At 36.5% G+C, this 21,006-nt stretch overlaps 1 protein-coding gene across 1 annotated transcript in view; it reads right to left on the bottom strand.

Moving 5' to 3' along the window:
• Positions 1-1,362: 1,362 nt before the first annotated feature.
• The window catches only part of LOC150106196 (uncharacterized), a 79,865-nt gene continuing 60,221 nt past the window's right edge, over positions 1,363-21,006 (bottom strand). Inside the window, exons 18-23 of the mRNA XM_090392952.1 lie at positions 17,898-18,194; positions 13,786-14,068; positions 10,369-10,538; positions 9,295-9,403; positions 4,455-4,605; positions 1,363-1,536 (exon numbers count right to left, since the gene is read on the bottom strand). Coding sequence (XP_090249078.1) covers positions 1,363-1,536; positions 4,455-4,605; positions 9,295-9,403; positions 10,369-10,538; positions 13,786-14,068; positions 17,898-18,194 — 1,184 coding nt within the window. The remainder of the gene's footprint in view (positions 1,537-4,454; positions 4,606-9,294; positions 9,404-10,368; positions 10,539-13,785; positions 14,069-17,897; positions 18,195-21,006) is intronic.

Genomic DNA, 21,006 nt, shown 5'->3' with positions numbered 1-21,006 from the left:
TAAATAATCTCTATTTTTATCTCAAGCATTTAAGTACTCACAATTTATCGTTAGTACATTTTGCCCACTGGATTTCTTATTCGGATGTTTCCTTGGAGAATTCAGAGGATGCGTTGTTTCCGAGGGCATGAGTTCGATTCTCATGTTTCTCCATGAAAACAGAATTATCTTTAAAAGTCTCATTTTTTCCAGATCGTACTAAGTCAGCTGGGAGCATTAGTGACAGAGTCATATTTTCTTTCCTGTGCATATTCCTCAAAAGCCATCGCTTGAATTCTATATTTATTCTCTTCCCGGAAAGTGGAACAACATTTAGAACACGCTGGACTCTTACACAGTGAAAGAAAGCAGTGGAAGACTTGCTACTGCTATTGATAACATAAAGAAGAAATTGCTGGAGATTGATACCGAAGTAATTTATTTATTTAACATCACGAGTTAATTCTACCGTGGCAACTACAAAATCGATTTTCGAGTTTATTTGGCGCAATTTAACGCAGGATGTGTAACAACTGCTACCACTGGAGAAATTATGCTGCAGAAGAAAATGCAGCAACTTTTCAATTACTGACTGATTACATTTGGACGATGGACTGACTTCTGCAGATTGGTTCCGTTTTTCGAATTTAAGCAAACGCAAACTGACAAAGTCACAAAAACTAGAAGGCTGATTCATTTAAAGGAAAATGAAACTAAAGAGAAATCGAGTTTTTGTTTTCGCGTTTCATATTGAGCAAAGCATCCTTTGGCCTTTTAATTCAACTGTTGCCTCATTTGCAAAGCTATTTACAAAGGAGTAGTCAAAAGATGACGAGTTTGTAGCAGAAAATACATAAAAGTTCTTGTATTTGCAAAAGTGTTTGTGCTTTTGTAAAAGTAATTGTTTGCAGTTGTTTAAATGGAATCTGATAGCAAACCTGCATTGGAATTAAACTCGAAATAGTGGCAGTCCTCGAACATAAAATAAAATAATTAAATAAAAATTAAACTTACTAAGCGAGTTTAACGCTGTTGCAAAAAAAAATTATCCATCAGTAGAGTACGCAGGATTTTCCTAAGTAGGATTCCAATTTTCTAAGAGGGGTTTCAGAACTAACGTTTTCTAACTCGCGATAAAGAAAGTCGCCAAAATGACATTTCCACAGTTATCTTTAAGCAGAGATATAGATCCTTCGTAAGGGCGGGAGGATCCATATCCCTTTGACCACTTCCTGCGTACTCCACCAATACTCCTTAGCTACGCAAAGGTCGATCTGCTCTGTCCTGGACCGAAGAGACGCATTCAACTGTCTTTGCTGTAATATCACACACGAAGTTCAGCACTCATTTTGGAGATCACAAAGAAGATAACTCGTCGCATTTTCAGTTATTGCTACTAAAACCAAGAATATTCGTAGACTTTACGTCCACCTGAGGGAATGCTCGAAAGGCGTAGGCGCACTGAACTTTGCACACGTGATCGGCTAAGATCGATTCTTTGGAAAACGTGGCGGCTAAGTGGAGGCAGTTGTTGATCCTCAATGACTGGCAAATTGGCTGCGTAGAAAAAAAATACAATTATTGAAATAGGTAAAATATATTTTCACTTTCTTAAAACAACCTTTCCAATTATTGCAATTTTAACGATTTAATTTTTCACTTCAATTCGTTACTAATTTTAATTGATCAAAATTAAAGCTCACGACATCGTTTCCGCCCTGAATGAACTGAATTTTGCGAGATACCCGTGTCGACCCATCATTCATCGTCATCTTTTGACCGACACTGTCTGCAAATTTCTCTTTATATCCCCTGTAACAATTAATAAATCCTCAATGAATACCTAATTGCATCGCATCACGATTCCTTTTTCCGCACGAGATCTCGCATTTCCGAAGAAAGAGGAATCATTCCAATTCTGCTCCGTCCAATACGGGTTGCATCCCGAAATGCCGACGTTCCATTCCTGGGCTGCGTGTTTTATGTCTGTAGATGTTTGTTCAAGGGGGCCACTCGCCCGTTTTGAGGCGAAATATCGAGATTGGCGGAGAAAAAACCTTTAGTCTCCACATGAGACCGGCTAATTGACCTTTGACTAAAAAAGGTTTTCCTCGCGTCATAGACGGGATTCAAACCCAGGTTTTTCCCAACCAAACGGTCCCTTCGAAACCAACCGAATTACGGAGGCTTCTCCGTAATTCGGTTGGTTCGCTCAATCTCTCTCGAGCTACTATTCGTTAAAATTCAAGTTACCAGTGGGCAGTTATGTTTAGGCGCATGAGAAGCATCTGAGTTAAGATAATGCGGTTAAAACTAAACCGAATTTAACGTTAGATAACTGATTCATTGACTTACTGTTCTTATTAGATTGGCAGAAGCCGAATTTTTCATCATCCGTGACAACTAGTGGTTGGAGGATTAAATCCTGTATGATCGGTATGTGTAATCGTATGGGGTCTCTCACAACGGCTGATGAAAATCATCAGCCGTTGAGACACCCACCTAAAGACAGTTATGTTGTAGCAGTATTTGAACCTACAGCCTATAGATTAGGCACAGTTTAAATAGTGGACTGCTGAAAAACTCGAAAAGTGAAATTTCTAGACGATGGGGTTCATCAACTAGCAGACCGCAGTGCTCGTCCACACTGCCACGGATTTTTGAGGGAGTCAAGTGATTTAATTCCAGTTCAATAATCTTTGCGTAAAATGTTTTCGGAGATGACTTTCGTCACTCCGATGCCGAAGTGTCTTGAAAAGCAGCATTTCTAGAGAGCAAACGTGCATTCTGCATATTTGATCTCTAGAGCTGGGTTACGGGATTATCTAATCCTTAATCAGCCAAGCTTACAACTGTTTCTGCGATATTTTGCATTTTAATTTCCCCCTTATTTTGATGTATGCAATTAAATAGTCACGCACTCATCGATGTATAGGGCGATTCGACAGCACATATGTCGAATTCTACTCTGACTGTGGTAGGGGAGGTGAGAGCAGTACTGCCAGGAAAGGTGTGCCATTTGTATCAATAATTAATACTTCAGTTTAGACTGTAATAACAAATAGTCGGTAATAATTATTAAAATAAATTCAAATTGGTTCTGAAATACAATATTGATTTGAAGTTTCTGTAACTTTGTATTAACTTTCTGTAACTGAGATTACTTAATGAATAATTGTTTTAAACGAATAGTGACACATGTAATGCGAGATTAACTGTATTAATAATGCTGCAGTAAAAAAAGTCAGCTGTATAAGTAACAAATTAAATTTTTTTAAGAAGAATCAAGCCTTTAATGCTAGAAATTACACTATGGAAAAGATTTTATGAATAAGTTCTTCTTCATTAATACATATACTAATGATTCATTATTAATATTTATTAATTTTATTTATCAATCAACTTTTCTAACGACTTTTATTCCCAAGAGAATGGGGCGAATTCCGTTAGCTTTAACTAATTTTCTGAACATCGAAAGGGTCTTCCTATTTCAGCTTTCACTGATAGCGAACTCGAGCTATCAAGGCTTCTTTCAAGGGAGAAAGAGAGATTACAGCAGACAAGTACCACCATCTGTGACTCTAAACCCTAACGAGCATATATCCGACAACTGCTGCAGGATTAAAAACTGTAGTTTTTCTTGAAGAAAAAAGCCCCAATTGCCTGTGCTAAAAATTGGCTAACTCGGGAATATGCCGAAGAAATGTCTAAAAAAGTTCCGCTACTCGGCGAGGAAAATTGAATCATTAGCAGTCTTTCTTAGGGTGGTCTAGTGCCATGGCAGAAAACGTCGTCCTCACGGGTATACACAAGTATACCTTATTTAAATAGCTGAATTTTTATATTATCATTAGCATTAATATTTAATATGAAAATTACAATTGAAAAAAGCATCGCTTGCACAAACAGTTCTTTACCAGAATATTATTATTATTTTATTATTATTTCATGAATCTACAAGGAGTCCGAAGACTCATCGAGGGAGGTCACCTACTCTACAACTCTCCATTCTCCACCACTCCATCCACCGAACCTCTACTACCATCATTATCATCTACATCAACGCCATCTACTGTCTATCACCTCCACTAGTATTTTTTGTCTGTAAATTGGCTGTGTTCTAAGAGAACACACGCAATTTTTCATGCCAGATGAAAAACCCGAGTTTCCGGGAGAAAAACCCTGCTACATCCGTACGAGATGGCTAACTCACCTTCAATTGAAAACGTCCATATAAAGATTCCTTCCGTCACGATGAGAATCGAATTTAATCCTTTTCCAATCGAAGGGCGCAAGCACCGTCGTTCTTCCAATTCCGCTATGGAGGTGCTTTATATTAATATTATATATTATATTAATTATGTCGTAACTATAATAATTATTACATAACTAATATATTAATATAGACAGTTATATCTAACTTTTTACTGATCTGTGAGAAAAAAATGCTTTCAGCTGTTAATATTTGATCTTACCCCTTCCTTGGTACACGTGCACATAACGCACGGAGATATCCGATCGGCAGAGCCGACATCGATAGTTACAGATCCTACTGTGCACGATAATCTTTCTTTCCATTGGTCGAGATCAACGGATGGCAAACTACTGCAAGGAATTCTGGGATTCCTGGAATAATATGATAATTAAAATAAATGAAAAGATTGGCATAACACAGCAATTAAAGTTATATAAACTTTTATATGAAAAATACGCGAATTAACTATGAGCATTAAAGCTATACAACTACTGCACTGCACCGAAGAGTAATTAATTTTAGTTGCAAAGTCATCACGTTCATTACTTAAATCATCACTTGAAGCAAAATACGAACGTTAAAAAGTGCGTTCTGTCAACGCTGGCTGTTTGATGAGATCGGAAACAGGAGACCCATAATAATAGCCGTAGAAAGAGTAAAATCGAGGTTTACACTTTAAATTACCCGCATTATCTTTTCCCTTGGCCCACCCAAGGTACTAATTGACTATAAGTTTGCAACACTTTTTCATGGATGCGATTCACATTTGTTTAAGTACCTCGTTTATTTATTTATTTTTAGGATATGTCACGAACAGTCCTCTGACCAATAAATTGATGAATATTGATGAAGTAATTACTCCCCACACTAAGAATTAGGGTGTTCAAACATATACATGGAAACTTGTACAGCATTACTGAGTATCCACTATCACCAAACTGAACTTGGCTTTTTATATTTTCTTGCTGTTAAGAGGAGTTATAATCACGGACATGCAACTAAAGTTATACGAAGAGTGTATCTTGTCTGATCAAAGTGCGCGTTTCTATCTTCTATGGATAGTTGACGACACTGTGTTGACGCACCACTTTCTTCCAAACAGTAGACTCAAGTTAGTTAATCAACATCCATTTACGGTTCAGCTCCAAACTTATCGAACCAACTTTTCTATCTCTACTTTCATTTCATCCAACTTTGTTCTCTGCAACAGTCTTGGAATCCATTATATATGTATACGCATACATATGAATGTTTACACACACACACACACACACACACACACACACACACACACACACACACACACACACACACACACACACACACACACACACACACACACACACACACACACACACACACACACACACACACACACACACACACACACACACACACACACACACACAAATTGCTAAGAATATAATAGGAGCACCCAGGTTCTTGCCTGCGTGCTCCTCTTATATACTTCCTCTTCGCAGGTTCTGTTTCTAGTGTTTTTCAAAGTGGTTGTATTCTTGGTAATTATTTCTCTTTTATTTATTTATGGATCAGGAAGGTAAATTTATTGTTTTTTATTCTTCATAATCATGATAAAAGGCAGTCAAAAACACTTAAACACATTATTCAAAAAACTATCAGAGGACGAATTTCGTAAACGATGCTTGGAATAATGAATACGTTAACATCATGCATCCCAACTGTTTGCCTCTTACTGGTATGGTTTACGCCTTCAGAAAGGTTCCGATTCCGCACTACATCACATCTCAGAGGATCGTTCCCCCTCAACTGTGAGCCACTGAGCAATACTGTACATGTAGAACTATAAACATATAAAGGCCAATGAAGATGTAACTTCCTCGGCCTTTATGATATGTTTTCAATACATGAGCTTGTGGACTAGGAATTAGATAAGTACCAGATCGACATAATAGGGGTGACTGAAACAAAAAAGACCAAAACTGGTGAGATCTTTCTGAGCAATAAATACAAAATGTTATATTCAGGCAATGACAATCAAGGAAAAGAAGGAGTAGCCATAGTATTCAACACAAAATACGAGGCTAATCTTCTTGAATGGCAGTCAGTCTCAAGTAGAGTAATGTGGGCAAATATGAGAATGGGGAACTGGACAATGAGACTTATTTGTGCCTATGGTCCCACAGAAGGTTCTACTAAGGTAGAAGTGGAGGAATTTTTTGAGGCTTTAGAAAAAGCAACTGACACAATGAAAAATGAAAAGTTGGTCCTTGTTGGGGATCTAAATAGTAGAGTAGGAAATGATTGTGAGACTTACAAAAATATTTTGGGAAAATTTGGAGAAAAGAGCAAAGCTAATAATAATGGCAAATATCTGTTGGATTTCTGCTCAGGACATGGACTGGTTATTACTAACACCATGTTCCAACATAAAAATGTGCACAAATTCACATGGAGAGAAGAGGCTAGGAATAAGAAAAGTCTCATTGACTATGTTATTGTTGATAGTGATGTTTTCTCCCTGGTGCAGGACACCAGAGTGTACAGAGGATTTGAAATTGGAAGTGATCACTATTTAGTCTTGAGCAGGATAAAATTGAATTTCATATTGAAAAGAATAACATGTAAGAAAGTTTTAAAGCGAATAAAAGTTGAGCAGCTCTCAGATGTAAACTGTAGACTAAAATACAGAAATATTATTGAAAAGAAAATGAAAGAGTTTGAGAACAGGAATCAAACCTTGGAGATTCAGTGGCAAACTCTGAAGGAAACATTGATTGATTCTGCCAGAGAGGCATGTGGTGAGGTTGTGTGCAAAGATAAAAAAATCAGAACTCCCTGGTGGACACAGGAAGTTAAAGAGGCAGTGAAGGAAAAGAAGAAAGCATATCAAAAGTTCCTGGCAAATAAGTCAGCTTTTACTCTTACAGAATACAGAGACAAATGTAAGAAAGCTAAACAGTGTGTAAAACTAGCTAAACAAAAGTCATGGGAGGACTTTGGCAAGAATATAGAAAATAAATATCAAGAAGGTGGCAAAATATTCTGGAGGTTGTTGAAGAAGCTTAGGAATGGAGGAAAGAGTGCTGTAAAAGGAATTAGAGATGATAAAGGTGAAATGAAAACAGGAGAAAAAGATATCCTTGAAGTATGGAGTAATTACTTTGAAAAACTGCTAAATGAAACAAGCAGTGATGACAGCACAGTGATAAAAAACACTGACCAGGCATGCAGTCAGGAATACATATCCATACTTGAAGTGGAAAAAGCCATCAAAGGCTTGAAATGTGGAAAGGCAGCAGGAGTAGATGATATTCGACCAGAAATGCTGAAGTATGGTGGTATAAGAGTCTTACAGTGGCTGCAATGCATAGTTCAGAAAGCCTGGACAGAGGGACGAATTCCCGATGATTGGAGTAGAGCTCTCATAGTACCCATATATAAAAAGGGAAATAAAACTGAATGTGAGAATTACAGAGGTATTTCCCTACTGAGTGTTCCTGGCAAGATCTATGCAAGTATACTTGAGAAACGGTTGAGAAGAATTGTGGAAGAAAAGCTTGGTGAAGAACAAGCTGGATTCAGGCCAAATAGAGGCTGTCAGGATCAGATCTTCACTTTACGACAAATAGTCGAGAAAGCATGGGAATATAACAAAGATCTGTATTTAAGTTTTGTCGATTTGGAAAAGGCATATGACAAGGTGCCAAGAGAGAAGCTATTCAATACGCTGCAGTTATATGGTGTCAATGGGGCATTATATCAAGCAATACTTAGTCTTTATTTGAGTTGTGAGTCAGCAGTTAGAATTGAAGGAAGTACAGGAAGATGGTTTAATGTTAAATCTGGTGTGAGACAAGGATGTACATTATCCCCTCTGTTATTCATTATCTATATGGATCACATTATGAAGGAATGTGGTATTAAACCTGATATGAAAATTGGAGATGTTAACGTCAGCTCTTTGCTTTATGCGGATGATGTTATACTTCTAAATAAATCCGCTACAAGTCTGCAAGATTCTCTGACTAAATTGAATAGCTGTTGTAATAGATATGGTATGAAGGTCAGCAATAAAAAGACAAAGACAATGAAAATAGGCAGAATCATTGAAAATGTCAACTGTGTTGTGAATGGAGAACCTGTGGAACAAGTAAAACATTTCAGCTACTTAGGCACAATTTTTACTGAAGATGGTAAACTAAATATAGAAATAGACAACAGAATCAGCAAAGCTGGTATCGTGGGAAGTCAATTGAATAAATTCATATGGAATAAGAAAGAAATTAGTCGGAACACTAAATAAGCTGTATACAAGACTGTGTTCAAACCAATTTTAACTTATGGATCTGAGAGCTGGGTCAGAAGTAAAACACTTGACCAAAGACTAGAGACCGCAGATATGAGAGTCCTGAGAAAGATTCGAGGCGTGAACAGATGGCATCAATGGCAATATCATATTAAAAATGAGGATATTAGGAAACAACTTGACATTGTCAGCATCCAGGAATGCGTTAGCAGAGCTAATCTCAGATGGTATGGTCACTTAAATAGAATGGGAGAGGAAAGATTAGCAAAACAAGTGTTCTCTGCCAGGTTGGCAGGAAAACGACCCAGAGGAAGACCAAGATATAGGTGGATTGATACGGTACAAAGTGCCTTAGATGATAGAAATATAAGATCTGATAATGTTGGAGTCTTGACAAGTAACAGACTGATTTGGAGGAAAATTGTTGATAGGAAGTTAGTAATGATGTAATTTTTTCATGTAGTACTGTCATATCCTGTACACCCCTTGAGGGTACATGGCAGGAATTTGATGATGATGAGCTTGTGGACGCCATCTATTAGGTAAGCCTCAATAGCACTCGAAACTATTTACATCCTGTATTCATGACAAAGAAAATATTTTAATATCATCTTTCTGTTGTCTTCCAATTATTCTGCTTTAAACCTCTGCATTTCTTTTTACTAATAAGCATTTTTTAAAAAGCGTAAATTAGATTTACTGCACTACTCCAAATGCATAGTTTACCAAGTTGATTAAAACATATAAAATTAAGATAAGAAATGTAACTTACATAAATGGATCAGGAAGGTCAAAAGCCAATCTCTGAATACTTTCCAATGAATCAGTGTTATCACAGAATATCTTGGATAACGAAGCCTTTCTTATTTCAGTCAACTGAGCTACAATAAGAAATAACTACATTTAGATTACATTATCAATGCCATACATATACATTTATTTTCTCTCTCTCTCTCTCTCTCTCTCTCTCTCTACTCGCATTCACAATTTGCCGGGATACAATATTCAGCGAGAAAAGAAACTAAATTCTCTGAAAGGAATCTCCTGGTTGAAAACCTCCTCCTTTTCTGACAGGAGTTGAACGAAATACGTTTTTGATATAATATCACATCTATTATGCCTATTCACGGCATGCATATAAAAATTGCATTCCTATTAGCAAACCTCGTCTCGAAGTCTGAGGGACTCACTTAAGGAGGAATGAAGAAACAATTGTCATCCATACTTTTCCATAAGAAAACAGACATTCCGAGCGAAACTTATGGACTCGTACAATATTATCGTGCGCGCTATCAGACGCGAGTCAGATTCTTCCTCCATTTTCGTGGAACAAGAACACAGAACCAGAAACTGGCACTGGACGTTTTTACTTTGAGTCTGGATTATAATTGGCGTGAAGACTGGAAACTGTTGCATTATCCCAAAAGCCACGCATTTTTCGTCATATGGGGAGAGGATAAGAGGGGTGGACGCTATGAAAGTTAAGTTTGGGGGCAGTTAAGAAATCGATGAGGAGTAGATTTTCTTTCACAGAGCAGCGAGTGAGTGGAACAGTTTGCCTGTTGAAGAAGTGAGTGCTTCTAGTGTGAGTCCACATCGTGACAACTGCTGTGAATGATGTACAGCCTCCCTAGATTAGTCCTTTACTTCCTGGAGGTGAAATTAAAAAAAAAAGAAAAGAAAAAAATCCTCTGGCATCACGAATTCTATAAAAATTCAGCTCATCGTTTATTTGGAATGTAAAGAGATTGCGTTTCCTTAAATATAAAGCTTAATGACCAAGGAATACAAAAGTATGTCCTCAAAATGGCATTTACTTACTAATTTATCGGATTCCATTACTTACCTTCGTTAAACCTGAGAAGTGGATTTCCAGTTTCGTACCAAAATCGGTCGCATTTCTTTAGCGCAGAAAACTGCGTGCCTATTATGCAGCCGAAAGTGGGACCAACGAGTCCCCCGTGCAGCGATTTTTCCACGAGACCTCCAGGAAAAAGATCGATGTCGTCCACATTTCTGGGAAATACGATTGGTTTAATTAATTTTCAAACTCTGCATAAAATGAATTATTTTGAAAAGAAATGAAGACGAATTACTTTTGAATATGTTTCAAATATCTCAGATTGTTATAAGATAGCACTGATTTATGAAGATACAAATCCTTTACAAATTATTCAAGTATTTAAATCCTGTTGAGCAAGATATATAGTTGTAGGCAGTATATGATATGGACCTTTTGGAATGAGGGTGATTTAGCCGATCTCGTATACAGGAAGCAGGACGGGTGTTTTTCACCATGCCTGCACGCAAATTGACCATAGAATGCGTGAACAGGCAAAATCATCATAAGTTGGTGGTAAATGGCTTAATGTGTAGACACTGTACAGTGACGTAGCGTGCACCTGAAGGATTAAATAGTGTAGACCGTGGGTTGTGAAGTGAACTTCAGCAATGGGTCCCTGGACTCATTGGATGTGTCACGTAATAATAACAATAGTAATAAGCATGCTGGATTTCCAATTTAAATATGATTTTAATAACGAGCACTGCTCTAATTATGAGCATTCTTCTTGCATTAAAGTTCACAGATCCCATTTTATACACAGTTCATGCGCGATTTATGAACTTTTACGCACTGATTTCATTTTCATTTATTTATAACCAGTAAATGCACATTTGTTTACGTTTCAAGCTGTCTATGTGTGTGGGCTGTTTGTTGTAACTGAAATCAGAAGAAAGAAACGATTGATGCTTGAAAGCTTTTATTTATGATTTTTTTTTAATAAATCATCATTACTAACTGTCCGCGCGGTTAGCCTAGTGGCTGTGCGCTTCGCAACCATATGCCTGGGGAAGGAGTGTCCTAGGTTCGATTCCCGTCAACGACGTAAGGAGCTCAAGGATCTTCCTTAGCCATAGCCAAGTTAGCCGGTCTTGGGAGTGGACAGCAGGGTTTTTCCCCCAGTTTATCTGGTGTTTTTCATCCCACAAGAAGACAAACCGGTCGAAGGACACACACGGATTACAGTCAGGAATACTGACCCAGCCATAGGTCTGATTCGTCAGCCTATGCCGGTTAAAGAGCCTGGATAGTGGAGAGGATGAGATGTATTTTGCGAAGCAGACTAGTGTGCCTCCCATGATGAGTCCTTGGACTCCATGGAGGGGCACGTAATAATAATAATAATAATAAAATCATTCTGTTAATCGGTGATATTTTTCTCCCCCTTTTTTTAATAATAATTTTCAAAGCTTTCTTGGTGAGAGGGCTATCAACGATTGATAACCAAATAATTTATGTTTGTGAGCATTTTTATTTGTGACTTAAATTGTTCGTTGATTTTAATTTATTAAATGATTAAATATTTTACAATGTCGCAAAGCAAATGCGAAATTCCAGCTTTTAAGGTGCGTTTATTAATAAAAACAAATGATAAAGGAAAGCAATTTCCATGAAATGAACGTCCGTTAAATACTCGGCGAATTAAATTTGATGCCCTTCTATATCTTTCTCATACAGAATACTCTCCATTAGTTTTCTATTATATTATATTGATAGTGTTATGCAGTTATTGCAAAACTGCACCATAAAACCTGTTAATAATTAAAATATGCTAGTAAGTAGGAAAACAGAGTCTCCGTAGCTCAGTCAGTAGAGACGAAGCCCTTTGGTCGGAAAGACTTGGGTTCGATTCCCATTCAAGACTGAGGAACCTTTATCTGGTCCCTTTCGACTAAAGGTGAGGTAGCCGGTCTCATACGGAGGTATGGGATATATTCATCCGGAAACTCGGGTTTTTCGTCCCTCAAAACAGGCAAACCGGCCCCGTAAACGTCCCATCCATATGCCGTTCTCGAGCCAGGAAAAAAATTGGGAGGTTGGTGAAAGCAATGGTGAACTTCCCCGTAAAAATTCACCAGGAATACTTTGTTGGCAATGCCTACAAAGTCACCTCCGGTCGGAAACGACTGAAACGGAAAACCAGTAATTGTAGTGGGAAAATGGTTCGAGACAAACATAACTTGGTACGTTTCTTAATAACATTCTTGTATAGCCATGTCATTTATCATCCAGAAAATTTAAACCTGTGAACTTTATTATTATTATTACGTGAAACCTGTAAGGACTCACGGGAGGGTATTCTGTCACCACACAGTCCATCGCCTACACGACTCAATCCTCCATATGCAACCCCCACCAATAGCATTTTTGTCTGTTAACTGCGTGTGTTGTTTGGTTTTCCTGTATGGAATAAAAAAACTTGCTTCCTACATTTGAGGGCTTTCATTGATGACTTTCTTAATAAATCATTCCGTGAATCGGTGATATTCTTCCTACACATGAGATCGGCAAACTCACCGTCAGTTGAAAAAGTCTGAAAAGGAAATTGAGGTTTCACTCGCCATGACGACGAAAATTGAACTGCGGTCTTTTCCGATGAAGAGCGCAATGTCTCATTACTCTTCCAGCTGCGCTTCAGAGGTGCTCAGTTAAACCAATTTTCTCTTTCTTCACATCTTCTTCTCCAAACCAATTCTTCTCTACATCAATTTTATTCAAATTTGGTATTTCAGATCCCTACTACAGAACGTGCCATTCTGACTGAAAAAAACTCAAAACGATATGAAACGATACTAATTTACCTTTGGGTGGATAGACAGAATAAAATAAATTTCGCATTTACGATCTGTAAGTAAATTTATCTGGTCATAATTATGTTACAAGTGACAATAAATTGAGATAATTGACAAATTTTGGTTCAGATCCAGCATACGAAATTTGAATAAAATCTGTTCAACGAGAGCTGAGTTTTTAATAACATGGGTGTGGGAGCAGAAGAAGAAGAAAGAAAGAAAACACTAGCGGAAACGAATGTAATAATACATCAGAAAGTCAGTTACCTTACCTACGTAACGGTTTAGAAAGAAATGGGAAGGAAGCCACATCTTGAGAACAAAAAGCATTTCATTAATTAATTTTAATTAGATATAAACTAGTATCTGTATATAACCTTAGTCCACAAATAATCAAATTATTCTATTTCGATAAATAAAATTATTATTGTGGTAATTATTTGAGAAATTTACTTCATGGAAAGAAAGGAGGGCTGCCTATGATAACGGGTTTGCTAAAATGAGTATCGTGTTAACATAAAATTATTCACTGTGATAATTTCTCAATTACATGCGGAGAATAATTGATTTTTTTGTTTTATTACTCGGTATATCCACACGAGACACCTAGTAGGTCCAAGTCACTTACTCGTAGACATTCTTCATTCTGTCCACAATATGCGGAGGAATCTCTTTCTGCAAATCGTCAAATGTTTTCGCTCTTGTCAAGTTGCATATCTTACGGTATTCGTTGTAGCTCTGAATGCCGTGATCACGTGCTCTTTGAACATTGAGAGACGCCAGATCCATTCCTGAAAACGGTTTCCTACGGTCTTCAAATAAATGATTGGTGACCTCCTCAGTAATAGAATGGTCCATCGTCTCCATGCTGCTGGTGACTAGTCCACGAAGAATATGATCAATGGCGTTCGCTATAGGAAAATAAAAGCAAGTTTCTATTTTTTTAATTATAACTCTTAACCTAAAATAAGCACTTAAAAATTACATTTTTTTACTTTTCTTAGCATTCGTTCAAAAATAACGATACCTATTCTGCAATGACAGTACAAAACAGGTTTATGAATTCTTCATACACAGTTGACAATTAAAAATAAAAATAAATAAATAAACTTTCAGAATACTTGCCGCCGTATTTTCATTATAATACCTTTCATGTGACACTCCAATATCATTCAGTAGCCACGTTATGCTTGTTGCCTAGGGGTGATATTAGAAACTTGGACTGCAGTTAGAATACAGGGATCTTTTTTTTTCCCTCGCTCTCTCTCTCTTTTAAATTTCCATAAATGAGGCCATGAGTATTGTAAAATATAGTACATTCTGTGTTAAAACACGTTCGATTGTTTTAATTTTATCTGTGCTAAAAGTAGTAACTAAAAACATATCTTCCAGCCATGATTAAAACAAAGCTAGCGATTATCTAGTAGCGCACGAGGAATGTGGGCGGCATAATATTAGTATGGGACGATCGTTTGTGGCAAAATTCAGAAATCAGAAGTACGATTTATCACATTGCTATTAACGGATATTTGTGATTGTCTGTGAAAATACTAGTGGTAGTGGTGGTCGGTAGATGGCGTTGGTGTAGTGGTTCATTGTAGTTGGTGGATTGTGGGTTGTGGAGATAGAGAGTTGTAGAGTAGGTGCCCTCCCTCGATGAGTCTTTGGACTCCCTGGAGGTGTCAAGTAATAATAATAATCTGTTAAGCGAAACATGCGCATAACTAAAGAATATCTTATATCAGGGATGGGCAACCTCTTTTAAATGAAGAGCCATGTTTGATCTAATAAAAACATCGGAAGAACCACACCTTAGTTCAAGCTAGGGAAGGAGGGGAGGGGATCGTGATGATATTTATATATCATCACCATCATCGTCAATTTTCTCATATGTATCCTCAAGGGGTGTGTTCAGGTTGCTATGACAGCACTACATGATTAAGTTTACATTACTATTAATTTCCTATCAACAATTTTCCTCCAAATCAGTCGATCACTTGTGAACGCTCCAATATTGTCATATCTAACATTTCGTGCCTCTAATCCACTTATGACCGAATCAATTCCCCTAGACCTTGGTCTTCCTCTGGGTCTCTTTCCTGCCATCAAAAACCTGTTTAGCCAAACTTTTCTCACTCATCCTATTTAAGTGGCTGTGAATATCTTAGGTTAGCTCTGCTGAAACATTCTTGAATGCTAACAATGTCAAGTTCCTTTCTAATAGTTTAATTTTTAATATGATTCTAATATTAAAATTTTTTAAAAAACATTCAAAAGTAAAAGATTTTTATATGAATAAAAGTGGCGATTACGTGCACCCTTGTCTTACCTCTGATTTTACAACACACCATCTTCCTGTATTTCCTTCAATTCTAACTGCTGACTGACAACTTAAATAGAAACTATGTGTTGTTCTGTGTAATGTCATTCACCTCATACAATTGAAGTGTTTTAAAAAGCTTTTTTTCTGATCACCTTGTCCATGTGGACAAGGTGATCAGAGAAAAGCTTTTCAAATGCACACTTAAATTACACGTAGGCTGAAAGTTAAAGAGCCGCAAGTTGCCGAATTTTTTCTTAAATGAACAAATTACGCTATATATTAATGGTTTACTGCCACTATATAGTGCTAACATTGAATTTTTGATTTCTACAAACAGATAAACAAATCAACAAAAGAACCTGCACACAACCAATTAAAATGTGTTAGTCCATACTGTAAATAACTCATGGTAATTAGTAACATCGATGACCTTCTATTAAACTGCAATTCTGAAAACAGTCGAGGATTAGGCGATGAACATTTAAAATAAATAAAGACAGTATCTAGAAATGCAATACTACGCAACGTAGTATGCAGGTATAAAATTTCCGGTTACCCCAATCGCTAATATAACAAGATTATCTAACAAAGTCTCCATTAAGAAGCTGTTCCTTGAACAATTTCAATTAAACTTCGCAGTAAAAGAATTCAGAGAAAAAAATCCGAATATGAGGATTGGAAATATATGTACAAAAACTTGCTACTTCAAAAAAGAGGGAGAAGTTCAGCGAATGCAATACGACAAATGAGGGCCCGGTGCTCGATCAGGATTATTAGAGTACATTCAATTTAAGTGTGCAGCAGTTTTATTGTTTTTACCCTGAAGGTGAAATTTAATATTCTGTTACTGAGATTCAAAACTTGCCAAAATCAGCAGGCCTGGTTAGCTTACAATCTCACTGTAAGCATCGAGAAATGTTTGGGATTATCTTTGAGGTGGTATTCATCGTATGGCATGAGACCACCATTTGCTGACTGCAGACTTAAAGTGGCTTGAAAAAAACGCCATGTTTTTCTTCCAAATAGGGTTTCAGGAGGATTATGTAACCCTTATCGCATTCAGAGTAATAACGTGCTATGTGATTACTACCGTTCATCGTTCAAAAGCAGGGGAGTGGGATCGAAACAACATGGCTCGCATAACAAGCATGTGATTCAAATGAAGAGGATGAAAAAAGAGGTATAAATCCGAGTTGTGAGATGGAAAACATGACCAGGATCAAAGCAAACTTGACCAGTCAGATTAATTATAAAAAATGTCCCCAATGACCTTTATCCTATCATGTTATTCTGGTTACAGGATAGATGCCAGTGGAATTAATGTAGTCTTAAAAAAGGGGTTTAATTAAAAAAAAATATTGTCCTATCACTTTTGTTACGATTCTTTCTAAAAATAACGGATAAAAACCGTAACAGCCTCTACACTACCTGAACCATCACAACTATTGTTAGTATAGGTTCACTAACATACTGACGTAATATACAAGCATGATTAACAGGGAATAAGAATACTCGTGCTTATGTGACACATAAGTTTGACACATAGGCAACTAATGTTGAGGTATCACATGATCCCAACCTTTCGTTTATCCTGTTTCAAGATATCTTCTTTAATATATCAATGACTTTCTCCAGTTGACTTCCCCACAGGGTTGATGATTTGGGATCATCATAAAACCATTTAAAACATATCTGCATTATTTCGAATTCCATAGTAACTGCTCCTGCTGAAAGGTGAATTGCTGTTGCTATACGAATGGAAGGAGAGAACTAAATGTTTAGACTACCCAGTGCAATCGATCAGCATTCAGAGCATTTTCCTCACTTTATTTTCGAGTGAAAATCTTTGAGTATGAATATTTTGTGGTTAGAAAACTTCAATTATCTATTTATTTCGTGTACGCGGTATGCAAACACGCTCTCTCTCTCTCTCTCTCTTTCTCCCACACACATATACATATACTGTATATACAGAATTTAACAAATAGGCTGGACAGCGAGTAGATGCAGAACTGAGAAAATACATTTTTTTATTTAATAAAAAATAACTTTCTAACAAAATCTTTTTAACCTTAAGAAAACACAGAGGCAGCCCTGCATATCACTTTATCGAACTCCTATTAAACTTATTATTTCATGACACTTTCAGCTTAGTGGGGCATATTGAAAAATATGGGGGAGCGGGACTTCGGAAAGTACATTTTTTGTGTGCGTGGCGAGCAGGGTTTGCATATTTTGTTGGGTGCTGCGCGCGCGAACACACACACGCACGTGTTTTCGTTTGATTAACTCTAGTTAATAAAATGTTTACAAAATAAAATTAGATTTATTTTAATTCTTATTTTTTATAATTAACGAAGATGTTAATATAACAAATATTTGAACATAGGCTACAACGAAGATTTTAAATTACTTACAGGTATACAACATATCTGAATTAAAGAATCCTTTTCGCAGCTGCAAAGGCTCCTTGAGTACTCGATAACCTCGATCCAGCCTTTCCAGAACCGGCTTCAACAAACTGTGACCAAAACGGAACGCTGCCGCTGCAAATTCATTGAACATAGTTGGATTGCATGTAGCGTCGTAACCATCGAAATATCCTTCCGTTTGAGGAATGAGATGGTACTTATTGGCAAAACTTCTTCCAAGAATTCGTGGCAAGAAATCATTGTAAGTAATGTGCTGCATTATGCCTGAAAGAATACGCCGACCTGCGAAGTTTGAGAAAAACACAAAAGAGAACGTTAGCTTTCAAATATATAAATATGATTTCTAAATATATAAATGGTTAGAAAATGATACACTCACTACAAAAGTTTTAGGTACACATAATTCATAAGTTTAAAATAGTTCAATAGGGAAAATGCTTTGTGCTTTTTTTACTGTATGCAAAACGTTTCTGCAGTATTCGATAAAAATATATCGCAATTAATTTATGTTTTAATCGAAATTTATCCTTTTTGAGACTGTCTTGCATAATTTTGGCATTCGTACTAAAATTCGTACTTGTTTAGTTTTCTTGAGGAATATTGATTCAAGCTTCTTGCGGAACATCCCAAAGATGATTTTTGTACATTGAACTAGAAACATTTGTCCGGAATAGACAAATATTCTAACAGCTATTCAAGGTTCCGAAGTGGGGAGGGAACCTGGAATGACTTGACATCAAAGGAGCGAATTTTTTTCTTGGAAGGGAGGGGTGTTCGTTTTGTATATGATTTCTTTCTTTCCATTCTATATATTTCTTTCTTTTGTGTGACATATAGAAACATTTTTGAAATCTTCAGTTTGGTTTAGGTAGGCTTTTCTTGTCATGTAAGCATTCCATCTCCATAATTCAAATTCATTCAGCTGCAGTATCAAATCGTAAACGACAGTACACATATGTATAATTCATACAGCTTAGACATACATTTATAAGACTTCATAAATATTTCAATTTTTTTAAATATTTAGGACTTTCTGAAATCATTTATCTCTTGATTCGAGTTGTTTTTTTAGTTTTATTAATTTTTTTCATTTCATTTCTGATATTTACTATTTCTATGCTCAGCTATTGGTTATTCAGCTTTCAATGTTATTTCTAATCTCATACTGTTTTCGGTTCACGTTATGTACTGATTATTGTGTCCTAGCAGAAATATCCAGGTATGTCGAAGAGTGATTTCTCTGATATAATAAATTTTAATTAAAAAATATTTATTATTTTGCCAGGCGTCGTCTTGAAGAATGTGGCTGAGTGTTTATGTTCTGACTTTTTGGTGATCATAGTATTGGTTTTATCTGTACAAATTTATTAATACTTGTTACGTGCGACTATTACAAGCATTGCTCCGAGTAATTTTAAATGACTCTGGATAATTTTCTTACTTGTTTCTACTATCTGATTTAGTCCCCTTTGCTGAGCCTAATGATACAATGTTGCAGTATATGTTAACGTGCTCAACCTTTGATCACGGTGATTTGAGTTTTAGAGTATCTGAATCTTTTGAGAAGATGCTTTAGAAGAAACAGTTAACTGAAAATATGAGATCCCAGAAAATTTATTTGAAATGCCCTAATTATCAGCCGAATATGTTAGCAGTATTTGCACATTTATTTTCGAGTGAAACTCTAGTGGGTGTAACATTATCGTGTGAAGGCTTTTGCTAAAGGCTCATTAGGGTGGTGTTGTCTGCTCCTAGTCTGTTCTTTCTTAGCTTATTTCTTGGAAATCCTTGTAAACATCGTATTGTAACTTTAACGCATATGTCATCACTGATCTGAAAGTAATTGTAAGCTTCGTGTACAATGGCGAAGAAAATTTCACAGGACTAGCTTCCTACGCTTTTAAAAGTAGCTAAGAGCCTAACGATTAACGGTTTAATTGAGGTCATAGACAAGCACTGGAGTGCTTCTAACCTTGTGCAACAGGGGATGTCTTTTGCACTCAGTGTTTATCATTTAGCGCTGAACAGCAACTAAGTAGGGCAGTATTGCTGTAGGTAAGGAGGAAAAAAGAGGGCACAGCAAAAGGTCTCTTGGTGACTTAAGTCAGAGTAACGCCGAGAGTCAGTTGTAGAGGATAAGAGATAAAATGTCATCATTATTTGAGGATATTAGTAGGGAAGTAAGGTCGGATGGAAGTGAAATTAGGCGGATGTTATCTGCACCAACTCATCCACACACTAAGTGCTATGTTCCTCAAACAAGCGAGCATCATATTATACCTAAGGAGTCCATTCCAAGTATATAGAATGCGGTGACAGCTGATTTGTGGCTACTCTATAAAAATCATAAATTTAAGTTGGTTCAACCTAAATAAAAGACATAGTTTCGATTTCCTGTAAACGGTCGCTATTTATAAGCCTGCTTGGTTACTGTGCCTTTGTAATGAATAATGTTTAATGCGTTATTGTAATATCTTTATTGAAATTGGCAATGTGCTTTTGCTTTCATAACCTTTCTTACTTATTCTATTGCATACTATGTTTATCGACCTTTCACATTTATTAGCCGTATGCCAGTGAACACCGAAAAATTTATTTGTTAAGACTACACCACCAGTATTTCTATATCGGCATAAGACTCAGTAATGCGTCCAGTAGATCTCTCTCTCACTAGCATAAATTCCTTCAATAAAGTTTATGTAAACAGTCGTGGTTTCTCAAGTACTTAAACCACGCTTGATATGCCTTAGTTGTTTCCCACTCACAAGTCTGCTTTATTTAGGAACAGTGCATTGTAATTTAAAGAATCAGGTGGCACTCTATTGACATATAAATAAAACACATTTATTTACATTAATATCAAAGTACATTAATTAAACGATAGGGAGGTTACTCTCTCTACCTATCCATTAGACTTTAAGCATAAAGAAACAAACTTTCCCTTTTCAATAGTAATTAACTATACTATACAATACAATTACTCAATTACCTCTCTGCTTATTAAATCAAATTATTGAAAACTCTGATTTACTCATTAAAGATTAGCTAACTATGCCAAGTTATTTCACAAATCTCATGCCAATCATTACCATTC

The sequence above is a fragment of the Typopeltis vanoorti genome, chromosome 5 (assembly GCF_054136105.1).
Source record: "Typopeltis vanoorti isolate ZY-2024b chromosome 5, IOZ_Tvanoo_1.0, whole genome shotgun sequence".
Lineage (NCBI taxonomy): Eukaryota > Metazoa > Arthropoda > Arachnida > Uropygi > Thelyphonidae > Typopeltis > Typopeltis vanoorti.
Note: the sequence above shows the minus strand (reverse complement) of the source record. Positions and strands in the feature narration are given on the sequence as shown.